The following is a 15,910-nucleotide window of genomic DNA, read 5'->3' on the forward strand; positions in this document are numbered from 1 at the left end:
ACTGCGTTCTGAGTCCAAGTCAAGATGTGCAGGAACGAAAGAGGCAGACAGAAAATTAGAGTGTTTCTGGTGTGGCGAAACTAAATCTTCTTACTAAGCGTTAAAGGAGAAGTTAAATAAATTTGCTCAATAAGACTAGTACTGACTACTTTTCAACCCAGGAACAGGCAGCAGGAACATAGTGCGCCCAGTCAATCCCCCTCAGCCAGGACAGTGACATGGTACTGCAGCCCAACCATAGCCTCCCTCCCCCCCGGCGATCCAAAAATGGCCGCCTCCTCGTATGCTGCAGCGCCAGCATTGGCATTGGGGGCCGTCGGCCAGAGTGGCCGAGCGGTTCTAGGCGCTACAGTCTGGAACCGCGCGACCGCTACGGTCGCAGGTTCGAATTCTGCCTCGGGTATGGATGTGTGTGATGTGCTTAGGTTAGTTAGGTTTCGGTAGTTCTAAGTTCTAGGGGACTGATGACCTCAGAAGTTAGGTCCCATAGTGCTCAGAGCCATTTCAACCATTTTATTGGCGGCCATGGCTGCGTGGCTCCTGAGAGAGCAGTTCCGGCAGCCGTAGCTCCCCTACCCACAGTTGCGGGTCTGACGGTCTGTCGTGCGAATACCGAAGCAGTGAATTCAGCATGCACATACTCAATGCGGTGCACGATTTCAGCATCCTCACACCGTTGGCGTCCATGAGAAGAGTGAATATTTGCTTGGCAATGCGGTGTCGTAGATCAGTCTCACGTACGGTGAGTCGAGAAACCACTTTGATAAGAGCAAGACGGGTAACCACACAGACAATGTGAGGACGTCTGCAGTACTGAGCACTGTCATTGTTCAGCTTTCATTGGCGGAACAATAGAGACAGACACACTGACAATCGTACACCAAACAACAGCACAGCCCATAACTGTAACCCATGTTATCGTATTGGTAGAGTCACTGTTCTCTATACAGAAACACAATGAATGTGTGTGTGTGTGTGTGTATGTGTGTGCCAAGAAGAAGAAATTCTGCCAATTTTTCCTAGTTCCGTGATTATTTCCAGTCTGAGTTAAAGCACCCCGGTCCGCAAATGAACGAGCCGGAAGTTGTAAGCCAAAATTTTTCTGACTCCCCTGTCAGTGGAATACGTGTTCAAAACTTTATGTGCTAAGGTAGGAGAGTAGGAACTTTCAGACTTGATTCCAAAGATCAAAACAACACAAAAGTGTAGTAAACATTGGCTCTAGACAGCATACCTTAATAGCTATGAGCACTTGTCCATCTTCGATAATGTGACACATATCTCCTCTACTGCTCTTAAAGTATGCATTTCACTGACAATATTTCGTGGTCTTTTTTCATGGTTAAATGGCTCTGAGCACTATAGGACTTAACTGGCTCTGAGCACTATGGGACTCAACTGCAGTGGTCATCAGTCCCCTAGAACTTAGAACTACTTAAACCTAACTAAAATAAGGACATCTCACACATCCATGCCGGAGGCAGGATTCGAACCTGCGACCATAGCGGTCGCGCGGTTCCAGACTGTAGCGCCTAGAACCGTTCGGCCACACCGGCCGGTGGCGTTTTTTCATGTTTCATGTTTTTGTCCATACTACCTCCTCTAAAAGTATGGAAAGCAATGACCTTGCGGTAGAAGATGTGTGTTTCACCATATGGAAATGAATAAGTGCAATATTTACTGACATTCAGAGTCAAGTTTTAATCAGCATCACAGTGCACTCTGACATTTTGCATTCAGAGAAAGCAATGTCCATGTGCGACTCGGTAGACGGAGTGTATAGGCCTACTAAAGTTGACGTTGTCACACCTGGTGACAGACGTTCGAGATAAACCACGCGCTGATAAGCGCCACATCGTTACAGTAACCCGAGGAGCACGTGCGAGGCACGGTGACGTCACGCTGCCGTCTGCAGGCGTATAAGCAAAGGCGGTCTGTGTCGCTGAGCTCACTGCGACTCCAGCAGCTGAAGGAACACTCTGTGTGTGTTGGCTGCGGCGACGATCATCACTTGCCCGAAGTCACCACTCCCTCACCCACCCTACGGTGAGTCCTGTTCACTCTTACGGCTTCTTCGTATGCTAAGTGCCCCATTGTACTTCGAATCGGCAATTCCTTTTCCAACTTTGGTTTTGATTTAGTCTGTACGTTGTATCGTTGCAGTTATCAAATAACACAGTACAACGCGAAGCACAGGCAATGGCTGCCGCCTGGTTTGTACCTGTCCGGCATCCACGGTGTTACGTTTTGCTGCGGGGCGGGGTTCGGGTTTCCTTCTTATTGTTATCACATTCACACAGTTCAATCCATCTACCTCTATAGGCTTCTTGTCTGCTTCTCGTTCCTTGTCAGTCGTTGCAGCGTTAACGAAATTACCACCCAGTATCTACCAGAGAAACGCCGGAAAGCTCTACCTAAAAAACAGCTCCTGAAAGTTCATGATAAATATAGGGCATCCGGGTTTTACCTCCATGTAGTAAAATGTTTAAACTTCTATTGACTATTTATTGATACTAAGACTCATGAAATGGGTGTCAAGTCCGTATTTAAGTGTGCAGTTATATTGTCACAGCATGTTTACAGTGATAAAGGTGTGATGCACGTAGACGTACGAAAGCAGCCAGAATGTTGCTAGTTCGACCCGAATATTATTCACGATCGAAACAGTCACAGACCGATAACTTTGCACGAGTTAAACGTTCGGTCGTTTCAGTGGTCTTCCTTTACAGAAGTGCTCTTCACACTACTACACGAATGCGAAAAGTGCCACGTGGATTTTGTAAGTTTGACAGGAATGTTTCACACGCGGTTATCTTTCACACGGAAGCGCACAAAAGTACCAAACATTCACCAAAATGTCTCGCACCCAAGTTATATCCTGTTACCAGTAACAGAACCCAATTTACATCTCAGATTCTTCATTTTACATAGTGTTCACGAAGAGCGATCTAACATAATGCGTTCGGTACAATGATCCAGAAACGAATCCTCTAGGCAGTGTCCTCGTACAGGCAACACACTCTTCCCTCCGCAAGGGAAGATTTCAATTCTGATTTACTGTTGATCTGAAGGACCAATCAGAACACTCTTTCTAAATGATTCTCGCGGCAAAATCCTCTCTTGTCCAATCACAGTTTAGAAACCAATTTAAATAAGCAAAGTTTCCTTTTTTGCAGTTGAAACTTCAGGGCTGAGAGGCCGTGGTCGATGTATAAAATTTCCACCTGACGTTTCGTCTCCATCTGCGGGAGACATCTTCTGAGGTCGTCCGGCTACTGCCACTGAAGCTCCAGGTACTCTCGTATTTATAGAGCGCATAGAGGGCACCACCATTCGTCACGTGATGCCGACGGTATGCCTATCTTTGCTAGGCGTCATCACTCTCGATTAAGAGTAATCGATTGGCATTCTGCTGGCGCAGCGTCGACATCCATATTTTGTCCAACTTTAAAACTTCCTCTTTTCTATTAAAATTATTATGGTGTTTGTGAATGATAATGGAATGTTCGTGCTAGAACGCTTGTCTCATTAAATTTAATTTCGTGGTTCCCATCTCGAAAAACACGCTCAGCTACTGCCGATTTTTCGATATGTCCTAAGCTACAGTTTCTTTTATGTTCGCCTAAGCGGGTGTTTACACTTCTTTTCGTTGTTCCAATATATACTTGTCCACAACTGCATGGATTTTTGTATACCCCAGGTGTTGCTAGGCGGTGTCGGGTGTCTTTTGCAATTCTTAAATATTCCTTAATCTTCTTGGTGGGTGTGACGATTGTTTCGATCCCATACCTGGCCAGAACTTTCCCGATACGGTCCGTGACTCTATTAATGAACGATAAGAAAACTTTTCCAGTAGGTGATCGTTGTTGCTATTGACTTCTGGCTTATTTTCTTCTTTAATGGAGGGCTCGATGAATTTCCTTGCTGGTATATCCGTTTTTCATGAAAGCTTACCGTAAGTGATTTAATTCATCTTGCAAGCAAACCGGCTAGCAGATTTTGTTGGTGGCTCTGTCCACCAAGGTTTTCATTACACCTCTTCTTTGCCTAGGATGATGGTTTGATTCCTTGTGGAGGTATCGATCTGTGTGAGTGTTCTTTCTATATACCTTGTGGCCCAGCGTCCCATCCACCCGTTTAATTACCGACACATCCAGGAAATTGAGTTGACCGTTGCTCTCTTTCTCCATCGTAAACTGTATCTTCGGGTTAATACTGTTCAGATGTACCAAGAAGGCAGTTCTTCTTCACCATGAGTCCACACTACAAATGTGTCATCAACATAGTGCCACGAAAATCCCTCAGAAGATGGCATAAAGGTCGTCAATGAAAGCACTCCTTCCTTTTGTCGTTGACTCCTACACATTTCTCAGTTGAAAATAACAGGCTAGTGTGCGATAAGCAGAAAAATGACACTCTTGACAACCTTTGACGCTACTGACACCCCCAGACGTTTGAGACCATTTCTAGGGACATTTTTGTGCTGTATCCACATTGTACTTGATCTGACCCCTTTGAAGAGCAGCACCACTGCTATTTTTACTCTCATGAACAGTTTGGGAGCACCAGAGGACATTCAAAAGTATTTGCCGAAATTTGAACGTGATAAAAAGCAGAAAAGTGTGTTTATGCACTTTAAGCCCTTCTGTTCTGGGGCCTCCATGGTGTGATCTCAGAGGACACAGACTGACCCAAGCGTGAATTAAAAAGCAAAGGTTCCCTCTAAGACCCCCTCTGTCCGACAACGTGTTCAGTAGCACCTGCGCTCCTTCGTTGAGAATTTGAAAAATGTACCACTATAGAGACAACCTGAGAAATTCTCCTATGCGCCTGCAGGCAGGTATATGGAACAGAGCGGTGTCAAGACTTTGCGTGCCTACAGGCGCCTAACACTAGGTACTTCTTCATACTGTCAAAATTCTGGCTATACGAGTCGCTCATTTCACAGTCCATAATAGCGATTAACGTTGCACTGTGATATGATCTTGTTGGATTGCTATTTTGTTGAGGATACACGATTACGTGGTGCTCTCCTTGGTACTGATATTGAGGTACGTTTACAATTCTTCTCCTTTCACTGGTTGATCATTTAACCCAATTGTTGACATTTATAGCCTTGATAATGTTCACTAATATATAAAAGAATTTGTATGGTAGTATTGTAAGTGTGTTACTATGCACCAATTACATAGTCTTGCGAGACCTTCCCTACTAATTTTCTTTATTTAGCTCTTGTAGTGGCAGATACTATACGAGTATTTTGTAGATCGTCTGCATAGGTGATGCAGCCTCTAGTATTTGTTATGCCTTGAAGATGGATCATTAATGACAACAATCAGAAACCTGCGGACGGCTTTTGGTGACGTTTTCACATTACACTTTAAAGGGATTCCTGTTTCACTTGCCTGTCTGTGGCGTAATCTCTTAGGATGTTACAGAGACAATTGGGACAGCTCATCTGTGTCAGGCCTTTGAACTGGGTAGGCAACCATAAATTATTAACAGCTTTATCAGTGATTATGCCTGAGGTATTCACAATATGCATTGTGTGACTTGCTGCATCCTCAGTGTGATTCCCTTTCCTGATACCATAATTCAGGAGCTCATGCCTATTGCGAGTCTATGATTGCTCAGACGGCAGCACAGAACGTTTCCCTGTAGTTCAGGTGAGTATTTGCCAAACGGATTGAGCTGTAATAATTAACCGTCACAATACCAAGGTGGGATGGGGGGAGGGGGGTTACTCTATGCCGAACAGTAACACATATTGTTATCTAGTCAGTTTCTTTGTATCTCAAAATTTGAAGAAGTAATTGTTGTTCTTAATGAATTCTATCAGATTCCATATATGTTTTAAATATTTCAGTTCAGTTAACATAAAAATTTAAGTAACAGTAGAGATGTCACTTTACCCAATGAAAGTCGTAATCAGTATTTCCATGTTCTGGGCCATACTCACGCATCAGTAACACTTTTATGTTTAGAGTAAAAGCCACGAACACTGAAAGAAATGTGAATTCCTTACATTTCTTGTGTTGATTACGAAGTCAGTAGTATACATTATCGAAAGGACATTGACACTGCTAAGAGTCTGGAGCCTAATTAATGAAAGTCGTAATCAGTATTTCCACGTTCTGGGCCATACTCACGCATCAGTAACACTTTTATGTTTAGAGTAAAACCCACGAACACTGAAAGAAATGTGAATTCCTTACATTTCTTGTGTTGGTTACGAAGTCAGTAGTATACATTATCGAAAGGACATTGACACTGCTAAGAGCCTGGAGCCTAATTACACCCCCCCCCCAATTGGTAATGCACGTTATGTTGTTAGGAATGAGTTGTTTTGGATCTATGTCTTCCATTAGATACTATCAAATTTGGTCCACTATCTAATGGAGCTCTTGTGCCATAATTATATCAACCTCTCCTGTACCCTTATTTTCTTAACTTTATTATTGCCCAGTCCCATGTGATTCTGGGTAAATGAAATCAAAACCTCATTCACATGCTGCTGGAGTAGTTGTCAGCGAAGATACTGTCATGTCTTCTGTCAACAAAATTCTAATGTCTTCTGGTCCATCGTCATCATACCTCAGGGAGATCGTCTCAAGGTCAATAATGCAGTGGGTAATCGAACTGTGTTTGTTGTAAGCTTGTATGTGAATCACTGTCTGTTACTCTTTGGTCCTTGACATGTATCCCCCATTTTTCTTCTCTTGTTTCATGGAATAGTTTCTTTATAATGTCATTTGACTGTTAGATAGAAACTCAGCCTTGTTTGTCGTTCTGTTTCCCTGAGGTTCTATGGTAGTATCTTGTCACTTGCCATGCTGTCCATTTCTCTAGGGAGAAACTACAGGGAATTTTAAAAACCTTTGTATACCTAACAAATATTGGGATCGCCTTGTTGGGCGCCATGTGCAACATTTGCACAAAGTTGTTGGCTATGGCGTCAACATCAGATCCGCTTTGTTGCAGTGGTTATAACTTGAATGCTGCCTTTAAATGTTCCCAATTCGCTGTAAGTAGACTGCATACTCACTTGGGCTGCTTGTTAGCGTCTAAGTGACCAACTGCATATGTTATTGTAAATTAATTGAGATTGTGGCCAGACTTTCAGCTCTGCAATGTGGTGTCTGCATTTTGAGTTTGCACGGCTGATATTTATATTTCGTTCTGCACATGCATGATTTTTCAAATGCCAGTGGATTGAGAGGCCTCTTCATGTCATAAAGCCCAAATGTCCAGATGTCAAAACATTTACCAACTTTCGCTCGACACTGTTCTGCCTGTGGCTTGTACAAGCATAGAGAGTGTCACGTGAGGAAAAAAGGCTGCTAAGTGACGCCATGTTCCAGAGTCATCGACAATGGAAGCCACCCAGGAGGTTATGGAGACCACAGCCGTGGACCTGGGCGCCCTTCTGGACGCAGGGGACGGCGCAGTCGTCACACTGGTGGCGGGCGGCACCCGCCTCGTGGCGCACAGGGCCGTGTTGGCCGAAAGGAGTCCCGTGTTTGGCGGCATGTTTCGCCATGATACACTGGAAGCCAACTCCGGTGAGGTCGCAGTCCCGGACGTGGAGGGTCCAGTGCTCCGCCAGCTGGTCGCCTACCTCTACACCCTCCAGACCCCTCAGCTGCCCAGCCTGGCCCCCAACCTGCTGGCAGCCGCTGATAAATACGGCGTGTCGGCCCTGAAGGCTCGGTGCGAGCAGCTCGTGGCTGCTCAGCTGTCCGTCGAGACAGCGGCGGCCACGGCTGTTCTGGCGATCAGGCACTCCTGCACCAGCCTCAGGGAGGCCGCCGTTAACTTCATAAAGGCCAATGTCGCCCAGGTTATGTCCACACAGGGCTGGGCTGACGCAGTGCGCACTCAGCCAGAAGAAGTGGTCACTCTGAGTCAGCTGCTCACGAGTCCTCCAGGAGAAGCCAGGTAAGCATGTGACGAGCCACTTGTCTGTGTTGAACATTTCTAAGTGTTTTTGTATTTCAGAGTCAATAATTATACTTAGTGTATGGGTATTTTAGAGCACATCTGACAGTTTCTGGTGCTGTGATCTTTTTCCTAATTAATGTAGAGCAATGAAATTTTGGGAACAGATTTGTTTAGATAACATATATAACTGATTAATATCACAGGTTAATGTAATCGCCAGATTTTCCATTCAAAATGTGATATTCTGGCTCATCAATAAGTTCTGTAGCCACCAGATTGTTGAATGCAAGCATGCAAGTTTTAAAGTATTGTCTTACGCAGGCACCAGATGTCAATTTGCGTGATGGAGTTGCATGCCTGTTACACTTGGCCAGTCAATACAAGGACAGTTAGTGCTGTTTGTGGATGATGCTGGATTTGTCATCTGATGATCTCCTATATATGCCCAATTCGAGACAGCTAGGTAATTGAGCAGATCAAGACAACATGTCGACACACTGTAGAGCATACTGTATTACACCACCTGTTATGTGGACGAGCATTATCCAGTTGGAAAACACCTCCTGGAATACTTTTCATGAATGGCAGCATAACAGGTCGATTCAAAAGACTGTCCCACATTTTCAGTCAGGGTGTGTGGGGTAGCGACAGCATTGGTCCTGCTCTCACAGGAAGTTGCATCCATGATCATAACTCCAGCTGTAGGTCCAATGTGCCTAGCATGCAGACAGGTTGGTTGCAGGCCCTCAACTGGCCTCCTCCTAACCAACATACCACCATCACGGCCACTGAGGCAAGACCAGCGACCTTCACCCAGCTATTTAATAATCTCCCAGTTGACACCACTGAAATCGCAAATGACGGTGGTCTGTGGCCAGTGGAACCACGCTATGGGGCGTCGGGATAGGAGCTGTCCTCGATGTAAACGATTTCTAACCTTAGGTTTCGTCATTGTGGTGCCAACTGCTGATCAAATTATTACTGCAGATGCAGTACGATAATAGCATCTTTGTCCCAATGAAGTCGCCCCGTCCAATCTCAAAGGTAACTAACGCTCACAATCGCTAGAGCACGTATTTAAAGCAAACCTGATTTGCATCCTCATAGCGAGGCTACTAGCGCCACTCTTCCGCGAATGGCACGAAATCTGAATAGACATAATCTTTCATATGTAGAAACACTCCTACCAACTCCTTCTTGGAGCTGTAATTTTTTCTCCACCAGTGTACGTGATCATTGATGTCCATTTTCTTGTATCTCTTGATGTTCTCCTCAACTTCGTGTAACAGCTTCATTTAATACGGTAACAGAAGTGCATTTATTAACAGATAATCTAGAATGAGATTTTCACTCTGCAGCGGAGTGTGCGCTGATATGAAACTTCCTGGCAGATTAAAACTGTGTGCCGGACCGCTCGAACTCGGGACCTTTGCCTTTCGCGGGCAAGTGCTCTACCAACTGAGCTACCCAAGCACGAAAATCAAGGAAGAGACAAAATTTCGTAGCCTTATAAACTGCTTTGCAGATGTAAACTTTGGAAATACTGTTGATAACTGAATTAGGATCCATGTTGTAATTACTAACCAGCATCTTCGTCATTCAATCGGGTGGCATCCACTACTGCATCGTATCTGTCCACTTTCTTATGATGACATCAATTTCCCACACAGCTTCCTAATTATAAAACTTGCATTTAGGCTGCATGACGTGTCAATGGTGAATTAATTTCCCAGTGTTTTAGATCAGATAATGAGAAAATATTAACATTAACTTTGCTCCATTCATAGATTAATAATTATAGCTATTAGGAGTTGAATGTTTTTAGACGGATTTGTACCTCAAAGTACATGTAGCAAGAACAACTCAATGCTTATTTTGCCCTGGGCAGCACCAGATCGTGTGTCGAAGTGTGTAGATGTGGCCACAAAGCGGACGGTCTACTGACAGGCATAGTCACTTAGTGCTGCAGTTACGACTGTGCAAGTGTGCAGAAAACATCAGGTCGTAATGTTTGCGACGTGTTTGTACAAAGACAGAGAAATAGAGAAAAAACAATCAATACGCTGATGTGTGTATGTAATATAGCAAACATTATATAAGTATGCCCCGCCTGCGTAGGTGGGCTCAAGTTGCATTTCTAAACAGCAATCACTCATTTCCATTGCATATTCGGAATCTGAGCCAAAAAATACTTGTAGTTAAGCAAACCACTGTTTGCCACACATGGCAGATGACCTGTAATAGTCGAATATCAAGTGTTCCAGTCTCAGCAATTAAGAACCGACATATTTGATTCTACATTTCGTTTACGATGTAAATGTAAGCCTTAGTGTCTTATAAGTCGCTATTTATGTTCGAAATTTATTTAAGAGCTGCAAATTTGACTGTGCAGCGCAATGTGGTTCACCATTTCTGTGTCTTGCTACAAACGACGTCTAGCGTGGTCCAGGGACGACGTGGATGTAGTAGTATTGCTTTACCACCAGGATGCTCCATTTCAGTGAGTCTCCTAGTCTCTCACGATTGGGGTGCTTGATTTTCGTGAGTATCAGTGGCACATATGAATGCCACTATCATATCAATGACATTTTACCTTATTACAGTGGTTGTGGTTTGTATTCTGCCGGTAGCTCTGTGGTGGTAAGTGCGAGAGTAACCACTTCCCACATCAGTAATACTGATTTGCATGTTGCGTGTCTCTCACTTGTTTTCTTGCTAGATGTATGTAATACAAATATAGTAACTGCACTTTTTCTAGTCGAAGCAGTTGAGTTAGGAATAGGTTTTAAGAAGTATTCTAGGACCCAAGAAGTGTGTGGTTCCCAATCAAATCACCTTAATAGAAGAATTCCAGGGTGACGACTGAAGTAAAGCATTCCGATGGTTTGCAGAGTCACCAAGGCCATAGGAAATTTCAAAATATATTACCATACAGTCAATGTCTAGGCGTATTATTTGAACTTTACAGTGTCATTTGCAACTCTCTAGTATTGTGTGAACATCAACATTAACCATTACAAAAGAAAACATACAATCAAGTACATTGGTTCTTGAGTGAAAAAGCAAGCACACTTGATATTTGTGTATTACGCACGTGGGAAACAACAGTTTGGCAAACCATTCGCATTTTTTGGAGTAGAATTCGAATTTGCAGTGAAAAGGGTGATTCATGTTTGAAAATACGAAGTTGGCCCCACCAACCAGGGGAGGTTCGGAGGTGGCCAGTTGTAACACAAAAAGATGTCCCCTTTCCTAATATTGACTTTTCACCTAGAACATGTATTTCGTACGATGCCTCATTTTCGATATATTTAGTTGTGTTAAGTTAAAATAAACGTCCTGTATATGAACATGCACCAGTACCTGCCCCCAATCAGCGATTATCTTTGAGGTTGCAAACATTAGCTTTTATCTTCTGCTCTGTGGCACCAATTACAGCTTTCACTCCTTTCAACGTGTAATCACCATTTGATGAGTGTTTACGGAAATGGAATTTGTCCACTGCCATACATGCTCACGATTTTCATTGAAATTGACACCTTCATTCACAAGAAAATCTTCTAGTCACAATCGAGTAAATATGGTCACCCTGAATACAGTAGTGAAATGGAATTTTATATATCATCGGACTCACAACGTCTGATTAGTTGTCAGGCGTAAATCTATGTACAGATCGTGTTTGTTCATTATAGGTTTTCCTCTCACAAACATCCGACTTTACAGTCAGATGACATTTAACATTCACATATTCAGTGAGAGGCCCCATGGTCAATATGAACTAAATTTGTTTAGCAAGAAATGTTTCAGTTTCTTTGATGAAAATTAAAGTACTGGAGTTTTTATTGGAATAACTTCTTTGAATCACAAATTATGTGCACTTTATTTACCTGAATTTCCTTCGCCTGTCTGTTCGACAGGTGCTGCCGCCCCCCCCCCCCCCCCCCCGCTGGCTATTATGTGTGCCTCCTACAACCTGGTTCCTAGCACATGAGCTACAGGCACCATTTGATTGAAACAGTACCACAATAAGTACTTTGAAATGTTTTTGCTGCTTCCATGTGATTGTTGTTGCTGTTGTTGTGTATTCCAACTGTTCTGTACAAAAGTTCTAGTATAACTCTAGCATAGCTGATGGCGTTGTATCTGCAATTCATTTGTACTTTCTTTTGTTGTTTGTTATTGTAAGCTACTGGTCTAAGGAACTCAGCCTCAATCTTATCAATTTACACACTGCCTCTCCTGAGTTATTCGTCTTAGAAGACCCGCTATTCTCATTGGCAGTGTGTGTTATGTTGTTTGTGTGAAGACGATCACCCAGCAGCGATGCATATATTAGTAATCTGCCCTCTGGCCTCCAAGTGGACAGAGTTTGCCACACCCTCCCTGTCTCTGCTCAGCGCGCCGGCCTCTGCAGACGGCAGTCCGCGCCCCGGAAGTGGGACACAGGGAGACCGCGGCCGCACCCCTGCCGCTGCTGCGCCGCCCACAGCTGCCTGCACCACTTCCCCACCAGATGACTCTGCCGTCTCTCGACTGCGGTGAGTTCCGCCACTACACACAGTGACTAGTGGAGGCATCAACCAAGTGTTGGGTGCAAGGACATCGAATGGCGCTGTAGTGCATATGTGCTAACACAGAGGTTGTAGTTATCAGGAGAAGTTATTCCTGATATAAATTATGGTGGCGACTAGCCATCGATGAAAGTGATTCTTTACATCCCTCTCTGGGTTGACCGTATCAGTTATATTTAGTTTAGCACAGATGATTTCATTCACTGCAGTTATAAGATGTAATAAAACAAAATCCTTTTCCATAAATACTGAGCATACTGACGTGTCGGATGCAATTTCTTCATTCGCTGATGGCTCTCTATCTGAGAATGAATCGTTTCGCAAATAGGTGAGACAGAGGGCGCTGATGCATTGAAACTCCTCCAATCTTCGATTTCATGTGAATAAATAGTTTTGAAATCAAGTCATTGGTGATCCTCAAACAGAAATAGTGAAGGAATCGCAAGCACGAAAAACCAATCAAAATAATATGCAGCAGAATAAGTATATAGCGTGTTCTGGAGTGTTTTTAGATTTTGTATATTTATCTTTAAGCGACTTTTCGGAGAATAGTTAACACTGATAACTTATGCCCTACTGGGCTTCGAAGAGTGTCTTGATCACCTCAACACACGACCACGCCTGGCACAAACTTCTGATCTCTATTCTATTGTGGCCGTGCGTAAGTTCGTAGGGTTTTTTTCGGGACGCGAGATCAGGTGTGTACGACATCTACAAAACGTCTCAGTTGTTGGCAATAAATATCAATAGTGGTGGTTACACCTCGGGAAGCAGTTCCTAGTGCATAACACTGTCACTGTTCCGTCAGAAGGCAACATTACCTTTTGTGAATGAGAGCAGGTGTTTGTACGCGGAGTTGCTGCTTTGTTTGCCCTCAAACATTCCTTTCTTTTTCTTACGTTAGCATAAAGACACCATCTCTTGTCCTTAGTAGCGATGCAGGATAGGAGAGGTTCTTCATCAACTAATTGATAACGATCAAGCAGATATGCATATATGTCCAGTCACTGACTTTTGTGATATTGCCTTAGAACGTGCAGTACACATACACCCGATTCTTGAACCTTCTCGATTGCATGCACATGTCGCACGATTGTGTAACGATCTCAGTTCGTCATAATTACCATTTGTAGAGTACACGCACGTGGATCATCGTGGATTAATGCGTTTAACGATCATCATTAAACACCGGAGGGCTACGTGAACGTGGAGTCACTAATATAAAAACGATACTCCTTTAAAGCCAGAAAACTATTTTCTAGCCGTGCACTGTTCAGCGGAATTATCCCCATACACGTCACAAATGTTTTGGGCTGCATCACCTGCTGTCAATCCTCTATGGGACTCAAACAGGAGAATATGTCGGAAATGTACCGATTCCTTCTCTTGGCAATTTCTAGCTTCAACAGCTCCACTTACTATCTACAGTTCACAGAATGACAGTACGTGAACTCAAATATTCACAATAAGTAAACGCGACAGTCGATGGATAAAACCATAGTAACCAGAATACCATCATGAAAAACAAACGCGCTATGAAATTACGCACCAACATGATAATACTACATTTGTCTTTGATACATCGGAATCAGACGTTCACCACAGGCTATGTGGCAGTAACTGGGGGAACAAAGTATTTAAAGGATGGTGGGTTACCCTACTACGAGAGATTTAGGATAGAAACTCTGGTGGTAATGTTTCGGTATCAGCCGTGGAAACATCAGGCTCAATGTAGGGTTCACATAGTCAGGCGTGCTCAGAAGGCGTAATGGATAAGGTGACTGCTCGAAATAATCAGAGAAGTCGGGTTGTGGATGTAGTTGAGTAGAGGCATGTGCAACAGCGACACCTCGCCAGTCGTAAAGAGTACACGGCAGCTCTAAGAATACTGCAGGTATCTTGAGCACAGTTCTGTTTATTCTTCCAGCAAGATATGTGTGATAAATAAGACTACCAAATTTTACAAGAGAGACTTGTATTCGTACGTGTTGGACAGAATTACACTGAAGATCAAACACTGACGTTACACACTACAGCTACACGACTACTCTGCAATTCACAATTAAGTACCTGCCAGAGAGTTCATCGAATCACTTCAAGATACTTCTCTACCGTTTCACTCTCTAACAATGTGCAGGTGAAACGAACACTTTAAACTTTAAGTGCGAGCTCTGATTTCTCATGATTTATGATGATCGTTTGTCACTATGTAGGTGGGCGCCAATAAAATTGTTTCTCGGAAGACAAAGGGACAAAACAGACAGCAACAGAACAGATAACGGGCAATAACGGAAGACAACGCCAGACTTAATAAACAAATACACAACACTTTTTAGGCATTCTAATATATACCTTATAAGTGAATTCAGAGTCAACTAGCACATCTTCGTAGGCGAAAGAACGACAGTATAGTATTCGCTATAACCAAAGAAGAACTGTGAGAGATGGACGTCTTAAAAAACAAAACAGTGAGCATTGTAGGAGTACCCCTTGCAATTATTTGCCATTGGCGACAAATTGCGGTCAGTTTACATTTATATATGATGAAATATTAGCCGAACTAAGAGATTTTATTGACGGACTAGCCGTGTTAATAGCAAGGAACAAAAGTGGATCAGCACAGTAATATTGTAGACAGATAACATTACTCAATGTCGATTTCCAGTGCTGGGATTCTCATTAAATAACGGATTGAAATCAATTTAGAAGTGAATCTACGCCACAACTCAGTACAACTAGAGCTAGGAGCACGTCGGATGTGTTGGTAGACTAAGCAAGCATATTTTATCTCTCAGCTCAACCTACAAATCTCAACTAACCATAAATTTCATGGGCTTTGACATCGTGTTTTTCGAGTCACCAGTCTGATACGCCACGAATTCCTCTCTTGTATCATCTTTTCATCTAGCAGTAGCATTTGCAACCTACGTCCTCAATTATTTGCTGGATGTATTGCTATGTCTTCCTCTTTAGTTTTTAACCTCTAACATTCCCTCAAATACCATGGAAGTTATTCCTGATGTCTTAACAGATGCCCTATCATCCTGTCCATTCTTCTTATCAGTGTGTCCCACACGTTCCCTTCCTCTCCGGCTCTGCACAGAACCTCCTCATCCCTTACCTTATCAGTCCACCTAATTTTCAACATCCGTCTGTAGTACAACTTCTCAACTGCTTCGATTCTCTTCTGTTTTCCGGTTTCCCCACAGTCCATCATGTATATTGAGGTGAAACACAATTTTATATTGACACTGTGAACAAATGAAGTTTAAAGCATGGATGGCAAACATACAACATTGTGTGGATGAAGCGTACAGAATCAATGTTAATGGACAGCTTAAGATAACTTTATTAATTAAAAACACTGTGTTCGACGGGGCTGGCTGCTGTCAGCTACA

General features: G+C 43.2%; 1 protein-coding gene across 1 annotated transcript in view; it reads left to right on the forward strand.

Annotated features, from left to right (window-relative positions):
• LOC126204380 (serine/threonine-protein phosphatase 6 regulatory ankyrin repeat subunit B-like) overlaps positions 1-15,910 on the forward strand; it is a 394,854-nt gene that overhangs the window by 261,167 nt on the left and 117,777 nt on the right. The window contains exons 11-12 of the mRNA XM_049938752.1: positions 7,721-7,938; positions 12,339-12,479. Coding sequence (XP_049794709.1) covers positions 7,721-7,938; positions 12,339-12,479 — 359 coding nt within the window. The remainder of the gene's footprint in view (positions 1-7,720; positions 7,939-12,338; positions 12,480-15,910) is intronic.

This window comes from Schistocerca nitens, chromosome 9 (assembly GCF_023898315.1).
Source record: "Schistocerca nitens isolate TAMUIC-IGC-003100 chromosome 9, iqSchNite1.1, whole genome shotgun sequence".
Lineage (NCBI taxonomy): Eukaryota > Metazoa > Arthropoda > Insecta > Orthoptera > Acrididae > Schistocerca > Schistocerca nitens.